The 22602-nt window shown below is 34.4% G+C and overlaps 1 protein-coding gene across 6 annotated transcripts in view; it reads right to left on the bottom strand.

Annotated features, from left to right (window-relative positions):
- The window catches only part of LOC150087330 (FK506-binding protein 15-like), a 373115-nt gene that overhangs the window by 297431 nt on the left and 53082 nt on the right, over positions 1-22602 (bottom strand). For all 6 annotated transcript variants that reach the window (XM_090371133.1, XM_090371131.1, XM_090371135.1 and 3 more), the window contains one exon: positions 8304-8378. In XM_090371133.1, coding sequence (XP_090227259.1) covers positions 8304-8378 — 75 coding nt within the window. The remainder of the gene's footprint in view (positions 1-8303; positions 8379-22602) is intronic.

Here is a 22602-nt window from a genome sequence, read left to right as displayed (position 1 = left end):
GAGAAAATGTTTTGAATAACTGAAATCGATGCATTGCTGCAATGGTGGCAAAAGTGTATTGACTTCAATGGGAACCATGTTGAAAAGTAACATGTTACCAGACTCCTGACATAAACCTTTCATACTCAGGCCATGAAGTTTTCAAACAAGCCAACACCCTTCAAATGTCAAAAAATTATATATTTACCAAGTATATACCTAATAATCTATCATATTCACCTAAATACCATGTGCCTCCAAATAAGATTCATGTCCACTTTTTGAAATACAAATATTGCACAAAATGATGTGCAATAGCAATTTTCTATCATCACCTGGGATACATGTTTGTTTGTTTGTTATTTGGTTTTTAGGAGCATTAGCAACTAAGGTCATATTGCTCCGGGATATACGGTGGTCATTCCCTGACCTTTCCGCATCCTCTGTATTTGGTGGTGACGGGCTCAAACCCTGGTCTAATCAAGAAGCGTGTGCTACGCATTGCTGCTCCTTCCCACTTGGCTATGGAGGCGGGGCCTGGGATACATAACATTATCCTTATTTACCATGAGTTCTGATCATATCTTTTTCACTTTTTTGTTTTATTTTTTCCATGATTCTACAAATTAATGATTTCTTTAAATAAGACTTCTCTTCACAGGCTATTCTGAAAACCACCACTTTGTAACATTAACCCCTTGCCTTTTGGAAAGAAGATTTTGTAATTTTTATCAGGATAGACAAAAAAAATTTTGTAAATTCAACTTCACTAATAACATTATTTTCATGAAAGGGCCTTGTGTAATGGGGCCCATAGTTAAGAGAAAAATACAGTATAACCCAGTGAATGTATTTAATAACACAAACATACAGTAGAAGCTTTTGAGGCTGATGAGTCTCTTTATCAACTAATAGATACTATTAATTGATAGAGACTCGTCAGCCTCGAAAGCTTCTACTGTATGTTTGTGTTATTAAATACATTCACTGGGTTATACTGTATTTTTCTCTTAAAAACATGATCATTTTTTGATCATGCTGTCAGTGAACATTTTTGATATTATGATACAGCCATAGAATTGTTTACCAGTACATTATTGTTCACCTCACCAGTACCTTCAAATAACAAGTTTTCTGTCTTAGACTGTCTGTCAGACACTCTACCATCTGATTATTCTTACTTCAAGGAAGATACTGTTCATCTAAACAAAGAATAATTAACTTGTTGTCTCATATATTTCATCCGACAAAGGTATTTCAGCTATAGCTTCATGTAAATACAACACTTACTGGACATTAACAAAATATTATGAATTAAATCTCAAAGCACACACCACATTATTTATCCTAAATAACATACCTTATGAAATCCAACCTGAATTAAAAAAGCATATAACACCAACTTAAATACCACCAAATAAACAGATAAAAAGGCAAAATGATCGCCATAAATAAACTTAAAAGACTAACCCACACATAATAAATGAAATAATCCTTCCTCTAAACACTACTAAATCACAAATAAAAGAAAGGAAATAAAAAAAATAAATAAAACATATGCTAACTGAAAGAAAAAGGTTGAACTACCCTACAAAAAAGACATTACCAATGAGAAAAGGAACTCTTTCAAGTTAAAACTCATGCAGGGCCAGCTTTAAAGTTAAATATTGAACTTTCCAAGTACCTTCCTCAGAGAGTAAAAATTAAGACTGAATCAGTAGTTATATAGGAAATCATTGAACCCACTGAACTATTCCAGATGGAGGGGGAGGGGTTGGATGGGTCTGAAGTCAAAGAAGAAAAGAAAACAGAAACAGCATCCCAGTTTCCCTTCAGTTACTTTAATGGATTCCAGGAAAGAAAATATGAGAAGTTTTTATTAGTAAAAAGAAATCATACCAACCTTTGCAAAAATAAAGTTATCACAGTCTAGAAATATCTAGATGTGAATATAAGAGAATAGCAATAAAAATAGTTAAAAGGACTGTAAAACATTGATTGCATGCAAAGCAAAGCCCCCTATAGTATATCCATAAGGCCTTTTAAGATATTTTTTAAACACGTGACTATGATTAGCTTTCGGTTGGCATCAGAAAAATAAAATAACCTCATAAAACCAATGCAGAAAAGACATCAAAAGAAACAGCAGGATTTGTACAATTTCCAACACCTGAACTTATACTGTTGCTTGTTATTTCTCACAAAGTGATACAATTATAGACTGGAACTTGTGGGTTGGTCACTCACACACTAGCAAGACTTTTGTGGATTTATTGGACGACTGTTTTCTACAGCAGCATGTTTGAGAGGCAACCAGAGGGAGTAATACTCTTGATCTGATTATCAGCAGTGATTCTGCATGCATTAAGAATCTGCACATAAAGGAACCACTAGGTGGCAGTGGTCACAGTGTACTGATATGGGATTTACTTAAAGATGTAACTACCATCAGGGATAAAGGGAAGGATTTTTGCTTTTGTAAAGGTGACTACAGTGGTTCCAGACAGTTTTAAATTCTATATGGTGGGACCAACTGATGATGCTACCAACAGCAAATTCGAAATGAGAAGAATTCAAAGAATTAATCTTGGAAGCTACTAGGCTTTTCACACCAACTAAGAATACTGTTCAAGATTTAGACCTAAATGGATGTGAGATAAACTAATGAGACTTGTGGCAGAGAAGAAAAATGCATGGGATGGATATAAATTATCAGGAGACACAGATGCCTATGGTAGATATAAGGTAGTCTTGTAATCAAGTCACAAAGGATGTTAGGCAAGCAAAGGCGATTACGAGAAATCTTTGGCAAAGAAAAACAGCAAAGACGTCTTTACTTAGGTAAATTCTAAAAGGAAGGGGATGAATCAGATTGGTCCACTTCAACTTATCGATTGTTGATGAACCTGGTGAGGTTGCTGACAAATTGAATGAGTATTTTGCATCTACATGCACACACAGGAGGAAGTCTTAGGCCTTAATAGATGTGAGATGAACTATAGAGACAAGTGGCAGAGAAGAAAAGTGCATGAGATGCATATAAATTATCAGGAGACACAGTAGCCTACAGCAGATATAAGTTAGTCTGTAATGAAGCTACAATGGAGGTCAGGCAAGCAAAGGCAAATTATGAGAGATCTTTGGCAAAGGATGCAAAGAGGAACAGCAAAAACTTCTTTACTTATGTAAACTCTAGAAAAATAGGGATGAATCAGATTGGTCTATTTGATATAGATGGTTCAACTGTTGATGATCCTGCTCAGGTTGTCGACAAACTGAATGAGTATTCTGCATCTATATTCACAAATGAGGAGTCATTAAGGGAAGAAAATGCCAGAAGTTTATCAAACTATAACAGGGAGCTAAACGATTTTGTAATAACTGAGAGAAAAGTGGAGGAGAAATTGTTGAAGTTAAATATAAGAAAGCCACCTGCGGTGGATGGAATCTTTCCAGTTATATTTAAGGAGACAGCAAAGGAAGTAAGCAAACTTAGCCATGATTATGAGAGCATCCTTGGACTTAGGGAAGGAGTTGTGCTAATGTATCCCCAGTTCACAAAGGGAGATCAAAGGGTGACAAGAGTAATTAAATACCTGTTAGTTTAACTTCTGTTCTGGAAAAAATAATGGAGTTCCTGGTTAAAGAAGCACTGTAGGATCATCTAGACAAGACTGCAGTTATAGTTCTGACACAGGGTTTAGGCAAGCAAAGGCAGATTACATGAAATATTTGGCAAAGAATGCAAAGAAAAACAGCAACAACTTTTTTAGTTATGTAAACAATAGAAGGAAGGGAATGAATCAGATTGGTCCACTTGACATTGACGGATCAACTGTTGATGAACTTGCTGAGATTGGGTTTCAAACTGAATGAGTATTTTGCATCAACATTCACTCATGAGGAAGTCTGTAGGGAAGTGGAGGCCAGAAGCTTATCGACCTCTGGCAGGGACCTAATTAATTTTGTAATAACTGAGAGCAAAGTGGAGGAGAAATTGTTGAAATTGAACATAAGAAAGGCACCTGGGGTGGATGAGATCTGTCCAGTTATATTAAAGGAAGCAGCAAAGGAAGTAAGCAAACCCTTAGCCATAATGATGAAAGCTTTCTTGGACTCAGGGAGGTCCCCATGGACTGAAGGTGTGAAATGTGTCCCCAATTCACAAAGAAGGATCAAAGGGTAATATGAGTAACTACAGACCTGTTAGTTTAACTTTCATTCCAGGGAAAATAATGGAGTCACTAGTTAAAGAAGCAATGCAGGATCATCTAGACAAGACTGCAGTTATTGTTCAGACACAATGGGTTCGTTAAGGGAAAGTCCTGTCTGAAAAATTTGATTGGATACTATGATGTGGTCACAAAGAAATTGGGTGTAAAAAATAATTTTGATATCATACACTTGGATTTTAGTAAAGCTTTTGATACTGTTGCAAATGAAAGACTGCTGTACAAATTGGAGTGGAATGGCATTGAGGGCAAGTTGCTACAATGGTTAAAAGGATGGTTGAGTGGGAGAAGACAGAGTGGTATTTGATGGACACTGCTCTTCATTATTATTGGTTATTAATATTATTAGTGGAGTCCTCCAGGGTTTGATGTTGGGCCCATTGTTGTTTTCTGTATTTATCAATGATATTGATGAAGGTATATCAGGGTTAATGTCTAAGTTTGCAAATGATAAATTTGCAAAAGTTGGCAGGGTTGTTAATGACAGTAATGAAAGCACATTACTGCAACAGGATCTGGAAAAGTTGAGCAGATGGGTTGAGAGGTGGCAACTGAAGTTTAATATTTTCAAATGTAAAGTACTGTATACAGGCAGCAGTAACCCCAGAGTAATGTACCAACGAGTGGTACTACATTCAGAGTAGTGGGAAATGAAAAGAACCTGTGGGTAGTTGTGCAGTTAGATATGAAGTTTTCTGAGCAGTGCAGATAGGCTGCAAGAGTAGCTCATGATGCCAAGGCTTAAGTTCTGCAAATTGCAGAACTCAAGTCTTGATTCTAGGCATCTGCGATGTAATCTTAATGAGGTATATAAGGCCTTGAATGGTTTGAGTAAACTCAATGCTGATGGGATTCTTCCTCTTGCTCAGATTACTCATCTGAGGGGACATAAATTCAAATTGAGGAATGACAATTGTAGAATAGATGTGCAGAAATTTACCTTTTCTCTTTAAATGTAGACAATCTGCCAACTTTCTTGTCATCCATTTTGGTATTCTGATTTTGCACAACTTTACCAAAATTTGTTCTTGGTTTCTGAATGATAACTTTCAGGATAACATTCAGACCTGAATGATAATATTCTGATTTTGCAATACTTTACCAAAATTTGTTCTTGGTTCCTGAATGATAACATTCAGGACACAAGATCAAGTCACAGGATCATAAATAATAACACTGTAAGCACTCACTATACCTAAAGTGCAAATGGGTAGCAGAGCAAACAGTATCAGCCTTCTCAACACAATCTAACCCCTGGCATGGTGCCGTGAAGGGTATTGTATGGTCGTGGTACCTGCGTGTACTGGTGAACTGTACAATAAAGATCTTATTTATGTTCACTGAAATTTTTTTTTTTTTTTTTTTTTTAATTCCTATGATGCAAATTTGTTTTACCTTAAAGGCTGAGTAAAAGAGAAGAATTTTAATTTAGTCTCAATGTTAATTTATGAGTAATAAAGAAGAGAGAATAGACTGAGTACCTTCAGACCATTCTTAACTTTTAGGATATTAAAAATCTATTAAGAGGTACTATATAACTACCAGCCACAAATATTGATCGATCAATCCAATTTGACCTTATTGGTTATTAACTATATATCATAATTTAGAAAACAAAATTATTTACTATTATAAGCAAAATACTTTTGAGATATTTTAAAATATGATATGATGTACGATTTGAACAAGTAGCATATATTAGATGTGTACGTTACTTATTTTAACTATAGATCATAATTTATAAAATAAAATTTTTTACTATTATAAGTAAAATTTTGAGGTATTTTAAATTATGATTTAATGTACGATTTGAACAAGTAGCATATATTAGATGTGTATGTTACTTATTTCTTATTTTACAATATACCCACCAGCATTCAAAATGTACATTACATGTTAATTAGAAGTTAATTTTATTTCTTATTTTACAATATACCTACCAGCATTCGAAATGTACATTACATGTTAATTAGAAGTTAATTTGGACTTGTTCAGTCTATTTTAATTTACTCAGTTTTTTTTGATCTGGGTGGTAATAACATTGTATGTATGTTGTGGTGTGTCGGTCATTGTAGTCATTGCTGAGAAAAGAAGGATTTCAACAGGAGTGAATGTGAATGGTACAACTTTTGATTCAATTAAACAAAATATATTCTACCAAATCAGATTATTCAGATATGACATGGATGAAACACATGCAGGAAACGTTTGAATGAGGTACTCAGAAGTCAACATATTATGCCTGTGTGGAACTTCTGGTTCACAAAAAAACTCTGGTAGATACTGTGAAATTGTCTCCCACAAAAACCTTAATTTAATCATTTTAAATTCCAAACCAAGTGTAATCAAGAAATTTGGAGAGTTTAGAAGAGAAGTAATCCTATGGATAAAGATAGAGGCAACTCTTATGAAATTTTAAATATTCTGTGGTTATATTTTTCCTATTTTGAGAGATGAAAAACATGCTTTTTCTGTAAGAAAAATACAATACAGCCTTGCTCAAGACAAATTAATCCAAAAATGGTGTGGAAAACAGTACAAAAATTCCTCATGCCTTAACATGATTCAAACAACATAGGCCTTTCCCATATAGTGTGGAAGAACAGCAATCAAAATCACTATACTAGACACGGGACTTGCTCCAGGCACTAACTAATGATGTTACAAAAAGGGTGAAAATGATTTTCTCAAAAGATTGCTATTCAGTGGCAAAATGAAGACGGCCTTCATTTAAGTGCAGTTCTGTAAGGTACAAAAGTATCTTACAGAACTGCACTGCTGCTGGCATTTGTTTTATGGCATGCCAACACCTTGGGACATATCGTAGACGTAACAGACCAGCATAATACTGTATGTGGGTCTATTATGTCTGTACAAGTGTGTTCACGAGCCAAATTGTATGTTGTACAGGCTGAAAAATCCCAAAAAACCCAAAATAACATGGGGAAATCCTATTCCTTTCATTTTGGATTCATTAACTACAGCCTCCACAGAAAAAATCATATCTGATGCTTCAGTAGCAAATTATGTGCAATGTGCTATACCAGAGTAAGCACAGAAAGTTATACAGCAGAGTGTCAGTTATCCAGAATAATTAATGTCAGACCATTTCCAGATAATCAAACATAAGGTAAAATTAAATAAATTCTGTTACAATGTGTTAAGGTAAGATAAAAATACTTTAAAAAAGCATGAAAAAATAAATTTATTTAATTAAAAAAACAATAACTTATACATAAAAATTCACACATTTATATATATATGTATATTTGGATAGGTATTTTACTGCAAATTTTATGTGGAAAAATTTTAAAGTAATTTTCGAAAATCATGTTCGATCATTTTTTGTTTCATTTGTTGTGCTGCTAAATCTCTCAAGCTCCTTAATAATATCAATTTGATTATATCGCATTCTTCCTGGTTTTCTGCCCATTTCAGTGTTGTTTCTTTTCATTGACATTTTACTGTAAAAAACTGAGAAAAATAATAAATCGCACAGTTTCAGGCCGATATTATTCTTACCGAATCTGGAGCTAAACTAAACATAATATGAAATGAAGAGAACAAAATATGTCATGGAAAATTGGGTTCATGGGAGTGAATGACTAAACTCTACCATTCATGATTTCCGAGAAAACTCAATCAATCCTAATCCAACATTTCAACAGATATATGAAGTAAAAAAAAAAAAAAAAAAAAAAAGTCAGAAATACTCTTGTAGCATAATAAACATTTTTCTCAAATACTACCATTAATAAAAAAAAGAAGAAAAATCAGCTTTTCAAATTATTCTGGATAACTGACTTCCGGACAACTGACATTCTATTGTATATATCTGCATAAGTGGGATGTATGTCAGTTCAGTGAGGGAGGCAACATGGAACACCTGAGATCATCCAACACTTGCAATAAAAAACTTCATGTATATTAATGTTATTTGTTCTTATTTCACAGATGTACATATCACAAATTCAAAAAATACAGTATGAGGAAATTGAAATTTAACTTACACAGTATAAAGAATACTTTTAAAAGTATAGTTACTAAAACAAAAAAAGTTTACTTTAACAAATAAATATGATAATGACATACGGTGAAGGAAAACGATGCAGTAATGGAAGCCAATGCAACCTGCTGTTCTTTGTCTTTATATAACAGAAGTTTGTACTGGAAAATAAAACAAATATATATATATATACCTATTCAATATGTGTAAAAATATGGGAAAGAAAGAAAAAATTGAAAAATTATTAACTATAATAAGGTGGAACAGATTAGTAAGATATAAAAAAAAATATATATATATATATATATATACGAAATATATCATACTAATGAGAAATCACATTAAGTACCAACTTATCATGACATGACTCCTGTAAACTGCTAAAAGAATTTAAAAGTTCACCTTAAAAAATTGAGTATATAAAGTAATTATGCATAAATCACCTTCAAATTCTTAAAATATTCAAGGGAATTAAACATAACATTGGATAAACAATATCATCCTAGCGTAGATGAATTATAAATTAAAGGACAAAACACCTGCATTCATTATGAAATGTATTTTGCCTGTACGTACTTTCTTTTCTCAATAATAACACATGTCAACAAGATTGTTGGCCTGTGTCATCTTTTGTACTAGTATTAGCATTAGTAATGGCCATATGGTGCAAGGAAGCCTAAGGCTTATGTTGCACCAGCCAAATAAAAAAAAAAAGTAAAATAATAATAAAATTAAATAAAAGAAATACTTAATAAATAATAAAAGAAAAGGAAATAAACAACCTACGCATTTCTCTCCTCCTGTAGGTAACTAGTGTAGATAATCCAGTAATCCTCTCATAGGTAATCAAGCTGACCTTTGAATATTTCCATACTATCTGCCGCAATCACCTGTGTAGGTAACCTATTCCAGTAATTTATAACTCACAGGCTAAAATAAAACTTCTCGGAATCCAGTCTAAACATCTCTCCCATAACTTGAATTTATGGCTCCTAGTTCTAGAATCATTTATAACCATGAAAATTTCACCCTCATTTATTTTACTTTTGCCTCTTAGAACCTTAAACACCTCAATCAAGCCTCCTCTAATGTGCCTAGTTTCCAAGCTGCAACCGACATATTCAAAGTCTTTCCTCATATGGAGGCCATTTTGCTGAACTCACCAAGCAAATTACCTACCTTTGGACCCTTTCAAGAAGCTCAATGTCTTCTTTTAGGTGAGGGCTCCATACTGAACACTTATTCCAAGTGTGGTCTAATAATAGCCTTATATAATGGGATTATGACGTCCTTATCTCTACTAGCAAATGTTCGATAGATCATTGATAGCACACCATGGGCTTTCCTTGCAATCTGTCTACAATGCTCAGAGAACTTCACGTCTAACCTTACTGTAACTCCCAAGTCCCTTTCTTCCACTACTGACTTTAGTTCAACTCCACCAAGTGCATAAGTTATTTTGGGGTTACTGTTCCCCACACATAAGACTTTGTACTTTGCTGGATTAAAGCACAGCCGCCACTTTTCTGGTCATCTCTGAAGTCTATCTAAGTCACTCTGAAGAAGATCTGCTTGGAGTGATCATTAATTACTCTACCAATCTTTACATCATCTGCAAATTTAGACATCACGTCCTTTATCCCTTCATCAATGTCATTTAAGAAAATTAAAAACAACAGTGGTCCCAGTACTGATCCTTGGGAAACTACACTTCTTACATTAACCCAATCTGAGGAATAACCATTTATCACAACCCTCTGCCTCTTGCCTTGACGCCATACTGCTATCCATTTAAGGATTTACAGCTTATAAAGGTGGTAGATGATTCTCATCTCATCTAATGCTAATACCACCACTTTGCTTATTGGAGGCTTGAAGTGGTAGAACCCATGTTTAGTCTCCAGAGCCAAGTTCCGGTCAACCCTTTCCCATCTCTTCCATCATGCAGTATGACTGATGACTTTTGATGTTATGATGAACATTGTGGCGAGATCCAATCTTCCTTATATTTAGAGGGTACAGCTCTAAAATGGTGTTTGCAGGCCGGCCACTAATTAGTACACTGGACCGAACCTATTGGTAACTCTCTAGGCAGCTTCGCGATCAGCTAGTGTATAATCTTGCCACCTCTACTCTACTCTGCCAGATAGTGACTGGAGGGAGTCCAAGTAGTGTATGCGGGTGGAATTGTCTAGGCCACATTATGTTAAGGAGTTGGGTATATTCTTACCATGTGTATGCCATATCCAAAAATTTCATTACTTCATACAGCATGTTCCCCCCCCCCCCACTTTCTTACTACAGGTCGACCATCACTAATCCGGCAGTGTTGGGGTGCCGGAGTAGTGATGGTGGGACCTGTGGGGGCACCGGATTAGTGAGTTTACCAGATCACCAGTGGTTATTTTAGCACATACATTTTACCCAACAACTAACCACCTCCTTCTACATTTAACACTTTGACTGCCAAGCTAGTTTAAGAAAAAAATTCCCCAGAGGCCAGAAAATATTTAGGAAATAATTTGATTAGTAATTCTAAAATAAACATTGTAATGTCAGTGTTGTCGTTTTTTCGCTTAAAATATATAAAAAAAAAAAAAAAAACGTTTTTTTTATGTTACATATATGTGATGCTATTATGGCATACATATGAAGGTCGTTTGTGATTAGTTTATTGCGAGCACTGCAATAAAACTAATTACGATAAAATAAACTCAAACATCGCAATAAATTTGTCAGTATTGTTGGAGATTTTGTGAAAACCAGTTCGTTAGCACGCTGTATTATCCATTACATCGTGTTGTGTTTTTCCACAAGTTTGTATAAGTGTGTTGTAAAAAAAAAAAAAAAAAAAAAAAAAAAAAAATCTAAAAAGGAATGGCTAAAAGAAAATTATTAAGATAAGAGGAACTGAGAGAAATTTCTGGAATTTACAATTCAGCAAAGTTAAACTTCTCACAGACACATCGCTGTCTAGTTTTTTCAGAAGTTCAACTTTATCTGTTATGGACAATGTACAGTGTTTGTGCTTTACACCACAAGAGGCACTTCCTTTATGCATTGGAACCATGGCTGGGCTAAATGTGAGCAGGTTATAATAATAAATGCAGAAAAACAAGTGGGAGCGGCTTGCCAGTGTTTACGAGTTTGTGCCAACAGCTGATGCTGCAATCAATGCCACCAAAGCAGTAGCGGCAGGTCGGTGCGTAGATCTGGGAAATTTGAAATTACGTTCGCGGAATTTATGTCCGAATTAGCAGTGGAACTGGATTACCGGTGGCTGAATTAGTGATGGTCGACCTGTATTGAATACACCATCAAACTAATAGCGTACGCTTATCTGCGAAAAGACCTAAACCTCCCAAATACTTCCTAGTTCATATCACAAATATATGTGGTCTCAATTCTCATCTCAACAATGTCCATTTCCACTTGCAGTCTGCTAAACCCCATGTACTTTTTCTGACAGAATCTCAGTTGGCAGTTGATTCAACTGCTCATCTCAGTTGCCCAAACTATTTGCGGTATAATTTCTTTCGCCTCAAAGGTGGTATTTGTGCATACGTCCGTACCAATATTCCCTGTCAGAGACTTGGTAATTTGGAATCTCCTCGTTTCGATCTTCTCTGGCTGAAAATCTCTCTACCTCATTGTGTCAAATTCATCTGTTGCCTTTACCATTCTCCCAACTCCACTAATCACTTGGAGCCCTTTGACTTCCTCTCTTTGCAACTTGACTTTCTCCAGTCCAACTTTCCTAACAGTGAGGTAATTTTCCTTGGTGATTTTAATGTTCAGAATTCAGGCTGGCTTCCGTTTTCTAGTCACACCAACCCAACTGGTTGAGATGCTGAGGCTTTTGCAATTCCTAATGACCTTGCACAGATTGTTCATTTACCTACAAGAATACAGACAACATGCTTGATCTTTTTCTCACAAACAACCCTGTTAAGAACACCATCAAAGTGAGCAGTCCTTTAGGCACCTCAGATCACAACTTGGTGATTGTCTCTTCTCCAATGGAGCCTTTATCTCATTGCTATTCCTAACCTCGTATTGTTTGGCATCACAAGAATGCAAAATGGGGTGACCTGCGAGATTTCTTTTCCTCAGTCAGATTACTGTTTCAAAACTTCTGATCTCAACGTTTGCTCAGATTGCGTCATTGAAATTATTCTTGTAGGAATAGAATCCTTCATCCCACACTCCACTTTAAAATTTCATCCTTTAAACCTTGGTTTTCCAATAAATGTGCTAAGGCTGTTCAAGAGAAGAATGCTGTATATCGTAATTAGCTTATTTCCAATTCTTCAGTTTCATTTTCTGCTTACACTAAAGTTCGCAACAATTGTAAAGCAGTTATTAATCAGTCCAAACTAGATTTTGAAAAAGCTAACAGTAGAAAACTTGCTTCTTGCACTAATGGTAGTCGAGCATTCTGGTCTCTTGCCACAACTTTTGCCCATCTCTGCTCCCACCTCTGTCAAAATCAGATGGTTCTGTTGTCACTTCAGCCAAGGATAAAGCTGACCTGCTAGCATCCAATTTTTCTTCCCACTCATATATTAATGATCTTGGTAAAACACCTCCCAACATTACCAACATGCTCCATTCAATGCCTCCTGTGGTCTTCCACCAGAAGGATTTTGACGAATCTTGATGCTAAGAAAGCTCCAGGTCCTGATGGTATTTCTCCACTTGTTCTCAAAAAACCTGTGCTCCTGAACTTACTTCTGTTCTTTACCACCTTTTTTCACTTTCTTATTTCAAAGGTGTTTTTCCTTCTTCTTGGAAATTTGCTCATATCCAGCCAGTTCCTAAAAAGGGTAACAAATCCCTCCCATACAATTATCGTCCCATTGCAATTACTTCTACTCTTTCTAAAGTAAAGGAGAAATCAATTAATCACCAACTCAAACTACCTAGAAACCTTCCGTATGATCAACAATCGCCAGTATGGATTCCGTCAGTGTCGATCCACTGGTGATATTGTGGCTTATGTTACCAATTTATCGACAAATTCATTGGAAAAGTTCGGTGAAACACAAGCAGTTGTTCTTGACATCTCAAAGGCTTTCTATCGTGTTTGGCATAAAGGTCTTCTAAACAAGCTTCCATCTTGTGGTTTCTTTTTTCTTTTTTTTTTTTGTAATTGGTTATCCAGTTTTTTCTCGGATCACTCACTGAGGGTGATGGTAGATGGCTCTGTCTTCTAACTTCTTCACTAATGCTGGTGTCCCCCAAGGTTCAGTTCTTTCCCTCTTGTATAATAATGACCTTCTTCCATTGACTGGAAATGCTATCCATAGTTTTGCCAATGATAGCACATTGTATTCAACTTTCTGGTTTGAGAAACCTTGCTTTAATGCTCAATCAACTTAAACTTCTTGAATATCTGCTACCAATTTCTTAAATGCCAATCTCCAGGTAATTCTCCAGTGGGGCAAAGACAACTTAGTTGATTTCAGTTCTTCTAAAACTAAGTCTTGTCTTATATCTCGCAAAAAGGATTCTTCTGCTCCTATGCTTATCTTTGGTGACACTCCGATTTCTAGATAAAATGATATCTCTTTTGGGGATTACCCTGACTTCTAATCTCTCTTGGCAAAACCCATTACAAATATTGCTTCCTCTGAATCTAAAAAACATGGTTTCTCTTTCGCTCTCAGCGTTACTTTTCTTCCAAACAGCTGTTCACTCTGTGCAAACAAATCGCAAATCCACCCTATCATGGAATATTGTTCCCACATCTGGGGCACTGCCCCCAAAACCTCTCTCAGGCATCTCGATACCATTCAGAAGAGGGCAGTTAGGTTGATTAATGACTCCTCGCTAACGGAGTCTCTCCACTCACTGTCTCATAGACATACTGTTTCTGCTGCATGCCTTTTCTACAGATACTTCCATGGGCACTGTTCTTCTGAATTCTCACTCTCTCTTTCAAAACAGTCCGAACACATGACGCCACCAGCCAACATCCATTTACTGTCCAACTTCAAACTCACAGAACCAACTTTTCATGTTCCTTGTTTATTCATTCAACTGCCATTTTCTAGAACAAACTTCCTTCGTACATATTTCCTGAAAATTACAGTCTTCAGAAGTTCAAGTATCTTCTTTCATCTTCTCAACCTCCAATCCAAGAACAGTACTAAGTACTATAGGTTCTAATACCTCTTGTGTTTTGGATTTTCATAAAAAAAAAAAAAAAACCATCCATATGGGACTAAGCCAAATGCTTTGCTGAAATCTAAATAAACAATGTCGAAATTATTCCATAAATTCAGCTCAAAATAGCTAACCAGATTTGTTAAACATGATTTCTCTTTACAAAACCATGCTGCATGTCCTTCAGAATTCCATTTCTATCTAAATGATCCTGAATTCCCTCTTAAGATAATGTGTGGGCAATAAGATTGGTAACATAAAAGGAAATTAACTTTTTGAATTGATTCTGTTAATTAGTTTAAATTTGTTCTGTTATTTCCAAACACACAAATTTTACAGCATGTCATAATAAGTGATTTTTATAATAATGTTAGAAAACAAATATGCTTTACTGGGTGTAGGAGAATTAGAGGAGTCGACGGATTATAGAAGAAGACTTACAATTATGAGTCATCAGTTATGAGAACTCATCATAACAGGTTTGTGCATGTCAGTCAATATTAGTTATCAATCTGCATTTAAGGTTTTGTGTGTGTCTGTGTCATTAACTTTATTTTTATTTGTATAAAATAATTTTCTGACAATCAATATACAGAAACAACACTACTATGGCTATGCAAAATTCACTAGACCATTTCTGTTATACATATGTACAGCTTACATCAGAATAACAATGTTGGTCTTTAATAAAAATGGTTAAACAGGCTTATTATCTCTACTTTGAATGCCACTTGGGAGATTAGTACAGAAGTTGGGCATCATAGTTATGTTGCATACCGGGCAAAAATAAAAATTAAGACTATACAAAAATTTCAGGATTTTCAAGGAGGAGCAGCAAAAATAAATATCCCAGCAGTGCTTCTGCAATGATACCAGGAGATCTTCTTACTCCTGTACCTCCAAATAACCAGAAAGTACTTCCCATTCCTGATGAAAATAAGAACCCAATGGAAGATCCAAGTTACATGTTATACAGAGTAACATGTAACTTGGATCTTCCATTGGGTTCACAGAGAACTAGACAAAATTGAACAAAGTGAGTTCAATTTAAATCTCTCAGTAATTTAAATCAATCACAATCAAAGCACAAGATTCAACAACAAAACCTTTATGTGTCAAAATTATCTAAACCCAAAGCCGAAGGATGGTGACTACGGCTGTTTATTGATTTGTCTAAAATAAGAGTTTTATTACACACAAAGGAAATACACTCTTCGGTACCTTCATGATCCCATTCTGTTGAACTGAAAGACTTTAATGAGATTATGTTCCAAATACTGAATGCAATCAGACATAAAGAACATCACTTGCAGTTATGTGGTGACTTTTAAGGTCATCATGCTTTTACTTGGGATCTGCTGAATTATAAATTTATTTACTGTATGAGATTTACTGTATAAATTTACTGCATGAGAGCCATATTGGTGGAAGAAAACTGCAGCAGCCTCCAAGCTTACAGCTTGTTGTAACCCTGGCATCTTCCAGTGCTCTATTGATATCACTACTACACCGGTACCAGGCCCTACCCATTCAAGTATGCACCATTCTATTCTCATGTGTTGGTGCATGAGAGGAAGCATAATTCATGAACACCTTTCCTGTATACTCTTGTAACTAAATGTGCATCATCCCCATAAACCAATACAAGAAAACAAGGTATGGTCGCAGTCACATTCCATTTCCACAGTGAACTTAACAAGGGTGACAGTTCATTCAGATAATTCAGAAAAAAAATATACATGTTCCAGAGTGATAATGAAAGATATTGTCTGAGAATTATCTCCAGACACTAATACAGTATAGTTGGTTCTCCATAATTCTTCTTCTAAATCTTCCATAACTAGGTCAGCCAAATTGAAACTTATGGGGAATTCAATGGCTTAAGCACAAATCAGATACACTTATGATCAAAACATTATAACCAACTCTGTCTAGCATGCCACAACACCTAGGAGTAACGTCACCAACCTGTGCAGCATATACAAGTCATCCCTCGATTTGCGCGTTTTTTTTTTTTTTTTTTTTATTGCGTGGTCAGGTATTTACTACCAAAATTTTAGATTGCGTGCCGAGTTTTGCTACCTGCGCAATTTTTGTTTAAGGAGCTTAAAAAATAGGAATGAAGAGCAGATTTAGAAAATTTATTTATGTTTTTTACATGATTGAAGATTTCACCATAATAACGTAAAATCCCACAGAATTGCAGCTATTGGTATTATCGCAAATGCAATAAGATCGAGTTTACTACTCGTTTATAATAGATTGCACTAACAGAAAAGCCCAATAAACCGGAAAGTGCAAATTGTTTTATGGTAGTGACCCTCCAGAAAGGTGCTTTAGAAAAATATCACAAAGGCATTCAAAACTGATTCTTATAACTAAACATAGCAATAAACAGTAGTGTGTTTGTCTGGTTATATTTCAAACAACTTCCTCATTCAGGAACCCCCTTCATCAGTTATCCTTACGTTAGCTGTTCAGATTCAACCAGAATCTTTTTCTGGTTCACGCAAAGTAAAGTGTTTTAATCGGTAAGCATTGTTTTTGCTGATTTAATATTTCTTGGGTATATAAAGCGTGTGTGCATTTAGTGCCTAAAATGAAGAAAGCTATAAAAAAAAATTTTAAATTTAGAAGAAAAATTAAAAATCATTAAGGAGTTAGAAAATGGTGAAAAGGTTGTGACATTGCCCAAGAAATACAGCATAACTGAATCTAGCATTTGACGAATTAGGGAAAATGCTGAGAAAATTAAAAGTTCAGTTTTTTTTTTTTTTATTTTATCTGTTCCACATCATTGGTTGCTAAAAGCACTAAAACAGTGAGAAATCCTATAATAGAGAAAACTAAAAAATTACTTTCTTTCTGGATAGATCTTAATCAAAAGAGAATGCCTCTTAGTTCAGATATTATTTGTGCCAAAGCTCTGCAAATTTTTAACTGCTTACAAGAAGAATTGGTCCATTAAATGCATGTCTTTCAGGCCAGTAAGGGTTAGTTTGAAAATTTTTAAAAATGTCAGTCTTCACAATCAAAAATTAATAGGCAAAGCAGCCAGTGCAGATACGGAAGCTGCTTCTTTGTATCCGAAAACTTTAAAGGATGTTATTGTGACTGAAGGCTATCTAGCAAGTCAAGTGTTTAATGCTGATGAGACAAGCTTATTTTGGAAGTGTATGCCAAGCCGAACATTAATTTCAAAAGAAGAGAAAACTGCCTCAGGTTTCAAAGCTGCAAAAGATAGGTTAACACTTTTGTTATGTGGCAATGCAGAGGGTGACTTTAAGTGTAAACCACTTCTAATTTTTATGTCAGAAAACCCTCGTGCTTTTAAAGGGAATATCAAAAAGCTCCTTACCAGTTCATTGGAAATCGAGCAAAAAAACCTGGATTACAGGTAAAATCTTCAAGGACTGGTTTTTAAATTGCATCGAAATAAAAGGATATTATCTGAAGAAGAACACAGCATTCAAAACCTTGCTCATTCTTGATAATGTGCCCAGTCATCCTGCGCATTTTTCTAATCTGCACCCAAATTTGAAAGTTATTTCTTCCAGCGAATACAAGTTTGTTAATTCAGCTGATGGACCAAGGTGTTATAGCTTCCTTTAAATTTTATTATATAAGATCTTTTTTACAATTGGTAGAAACTACTGATGGAATAGGCTGTCTTTCAATTCAAGAATATTGGCAGAATTATAACATTCTTGATGTGTAAAAAATATTGAGTTTGCATGGGGTGAAGTTAAGAACTCAACAATAAATGCACTGTGGGAAAAAGCTGTGGCCACAAAGCTGCACTAAAGAAGCCACGGCCGAAATACAGGAGGTAGTTGAGATTGTGAGAATTGGCAAAGTAGTTAGCAGAGAGGGATTTAAAGAACTGGAACCAGCAGATATCACAGAAGTCCTTGAATCTCATCGAGAACAATTATCAGTGGACGATATTTTTTTGCAATGTGAAGAAGATGACAAAAATGATAAAAACGGAGATGCACACAAAAATTTGAGCATGAAGAGACTACCTGAGATTTTAAGACTTGCAAATCAGCTTAGCCAAGATGCTCTGGATATGGATCCAAATTTGGAGAGGAGTTTAAATTTTTGCAGAACTTTATCATTAGCTTTAGTTCCTTATGAAGAAATTTATAGAGAAAAACAGCGTGCTCCAAGCAAATAATTTTAACTAAACTAATTTTTTTCAAAAAGTGCCAGATACTGTTACAAGTTTATCACAGGAAAACAGCGACGAAGAAGCAATGAATTTAGATTAAAAATCTATTAGCAAGATTAATTTTATGGACGTGTTTTAATTTTTTTTCTTTTTTTATTACCAAATGAAGACAATTTTTTTCAGTTTAATTTTTTTTTTGCACTTTTTTTTTTATATGACATAAGCCTCATTATGTCATATAAGCATTGCATGGATTTGAATTGTGCGGTGTTTTCCCGGAACGTAACCCCCATGCAAATCGAGGGACGACTGTATATATATTTAATATATATATATATACTTTTCTATAATAAGTAATAATAAAAGGTAAACGGGAAAATGTTTAAATGGAATTATTGCAGAAAAGTAGGGAAGGAGTCCCAAATCAAATTAATGCCATCAAATTATTGATTAAATATTACATCAGTCTGTAAAATAATTACAACAGTATGTAAGATACAGATTTAAGATAAAAAAAATTTGAACAATGTTTAAAGTACAATAATGTACAATAAAAGCTATCCCATAGAGCCCTAAGGCCAAACGAACAGAATAAGAGCATATTAAGCATAATAAAAGCATTCAAAGATAGCCTTTAGGCCAATGTGTTATATACCCTATAAATAAACAAATAATTAATGATGATGACGAGGCAAATTATTGATATTAGGAGACGTTGAATGGTATGTTTACGTGGACCATTCAACATATCCAATCAATAACTGGCAATGGCTATCTGTTTCAGTTTGCTATCTGTTAGTTTAGCTAATTCCTAATGATCTAAAATTATCCAAATTTTAGAAATTACATTAAAATTTTACAATTATATTAAAACTGAGCAGCAAACTGGCGAAATAACAGCTAGCCCAGCTAAGTAGAGGAAGGAATGGAAGGTTCCTTGCTTTACCATCATTTTAGGAAAGCAGTGAATATCATTAAATATAAAAAGCTTTGACAAACATATTGATATTAACAACATAATTGCTGGTTGATATCTTTTTTATATTCAGGCATGTACCTATTGTAATAGTCAAATATCCCCTAGCCTTTTGGGATCTATAGCATTAAGTACTATTTGTATATTTTCATTTATTTTATTTTATTTAATCAACTTTTATTTTTCAGGCACTTTTTAATAATTTTTTCCATTTTAGCTACATCTGACAGGTCAGCACCCATACTCATACACTTATCTAATATATAATATATTAGATAAGTGTATATTTTTTTCTTATTTATTTTTAATATATTTTTTTGCAATTTTTATCTCTCTATTTAATTTCTGGATTAATCGGATTATATATATATATATTATAAATATATAGTAATCATTACAGAAACAGAGAACTTCTTGTCGTTTTTTGCCTTCAGTCTGGGTGGTTGGCCCCAATTGAAGTCATCTGGATTGTGGGTAAAAAGCGATATTTTTTTTTTTTTTTTAAATCCTTAGCGTTTTCCTAAATCCCTGAATGGTATTATTTGATTGATTTACCCTTTCTATTATTTTCCTCAATATTTTATACACATTATGGTTGTAATGCATGATTGCTCTTGAACTGCATTGACCCATAAATATTAGTTACAGTCATTATAATTATTAACTTTCTTTTTTATTACTGATATATATATATATATATATATATATACAGTAAACCCCCGCTATTCGCGGGGGTTACGTTCCTGAGAAATGTCGCGAATACCAAAAACGCGAATACTGAATTATGGCTCCCATAGTAATAAAGGGGTTCCGTTCCAAAGTATGAAATATATAAGAAAAACTAGTCTAAAATTTTGTCTATGTATGTATTATATGTACTTTCATAATATGACTATGTACATAGACAGTACATTTCACTATGTACTGTCTATGTACATACAGGCATACCTCGGTTAACGTTACCTCTGATAACGAAGCTTCGATATAACGAAGTCTGCAATTTCAAGCCCCATTTAACAAAAAAAAATATTCCAGTTTAATCACCTGAAATCTAAACAAACTGAAGAAATTACGGAAACCTTTGAGGCTTCTCGTGGTTGGTTCGAGAAATTTAAAAAACGGGCCAGGTTTCATAGTGTAAAATTAACAGGAGAAGCTGCAAATAAGTTTCCAGAAAACTAAAGGAAATAATTGAACGTGAAAATTTTCACCAAATTTGGTGTTCAGTGTTAACGAAAGCGGTTTGTTCTGGAAACGGCTACCAACAAAAAGCTTCATTTCTATTGAAGAAAAATCAGCTGCTGGGTTCAAAGCAGCCAAAGACCGTTTAACGTTACTCTTTGGATCAAATGCCTCTGGCGATTATAAATTAAAATTGTTATTAGTTTACCATTCAGAAAATCCGAGGGCGTTAAAAGGTAACATAAAAATGAATTTACTTGTAATATGGAAAGCAAATAGAAAAGCGTGGGTTACCAAGGAGTTATTTACTGATTGGTTTGTTAACCACTTTTGTCCTGAAGTAAAACGGTATTGTCAAAAAAACAACTTTGAAGAAAAAGCTCTTTTGTTGTTAGACAATGCTCCGGGACATCCTACTGATCTTAACACATTGGACAAATGCATTCCTGTCAAAGTTGTGTTTCTTCCAGCAAACACAACTTCCCTGATTCAACCATTGGATCAGGGAATAATAGCATCATTTAAAGCTTATTATCTGCGTCGAACATTAAGCAATTTAACTGAACTAGAGGATAAAGAGGAAATGACAGTTAAAACTTTTTGGAGTTTGGTGCAAAATATGGCCAGAAGTTGTACTAGAAGAAGAAAATAACATCCAAGAAATTAGAAATGAAGTTATCCAGATGGCTCAATCAATAGGTTTCGAAAATGTCAATGAAGAGGATATTAGAAATTTATTGAATGCAGAAGATGATGGTTTTCAGTGGAAGATTTAGAAAACCTTGTTAGCAACGAAGACAAAGATAATGAAGACGAAGTTAAAGAAGTTCCTGCCGAAAAAGTGTTAACAACCAAAGATTTAAAAAGGTGCTTAAATGACATTGAAAATGTTTTAAATTTTTTTAGTGAAAATGATCCTGATTTAGGAAGAAGTTTTATTGTTAAGCGATCAGTGTTAAATGCAATAACTCCGTATAGGCAATTGTTAAATGAAAGAGAAAAAAAGCATAAGCAATCAACTTTAGACTCATATTTTAAAATGTGATTTCACTTTGTATGTAAGTTGACTGTTTATTTAATAAAACTTTTCTTTGTTCGAAAAAAAAGCTTTTCATTTTCTTTACGTAGGAACGTATCCCTATTCTGGCCATAGTATTTTTACCTCAGAAAATGAAGTTTCGCTTAACGAAGTAATTTCGTGGAATGCATCCTATTCGTTATTCGAGGTATGCCTGTAGTCATATTATATATACACTTATATTTTATATATACAATTTTACATATGACATCAAAATGAAAATAAAAACAATTTAATATTAAATGTAATATTTATTAGAAATTTCAAACAAATCTTTCAAACCAGCGCCTTTGCTAGCAAAAAAACTTATCCCGCCAGTGCTATCACCAGTTTCGCTAAAGTGTTGATAAAGGAGTTTTGCTTTTTCACGAATGATGAGTGAACTTAACGGAATTTTATTTTGAGTTCGGTCTTCTATCCACAGATTTAAAGCTTTTTCCATTTTTCCTAATTTAACATCACGAGTTACAGAGCAAATTTTTTAAGCAATTAGCACGTTTTCACGGACACCATGGCGGATTTTTTCTTCCGATTTTTTGATCGATCGTACCATTGACTCATTGATTTTATAATGGTTTTGCCACTGAGGAGACACTTTCACCATTAGAAATTTTGTCTAATAACTCAATTTTATTCGCTAATGTCATCACCTTCTTTGATATTTTCACATTTCCCTTGTTATTCGTAGCCATATTTTTGTACGGGTTAGAAAGAACTTGTCCACAATAAAGTCACTTTCTTCCATTAACACACTCGAAAAAGTCTGTTTTAAACTGCAAAACGCTAGATTTGTCACTTTTGTAAGCA

Source organism: Mastigoproctus giganteus, chromosome 4 (genome assembly GCF_048544385.1).
Source record: "Mastigoproctus giganteus isolate SK-2022 chromosome 4, ASM4854438v1, whole genome shotgun sequence".
Classification (NCBI taxonomy): domain Eukaryota; kingdom Metazoa; phylum Arthropoda; class Arachnida; order Uropygi; family Thelyphonidae; genus Mastigoproctus; species Mastigoproctus giganteus.
This window is presented reverse-complemented; position numbering and strand designations above follow the sequence as displayed.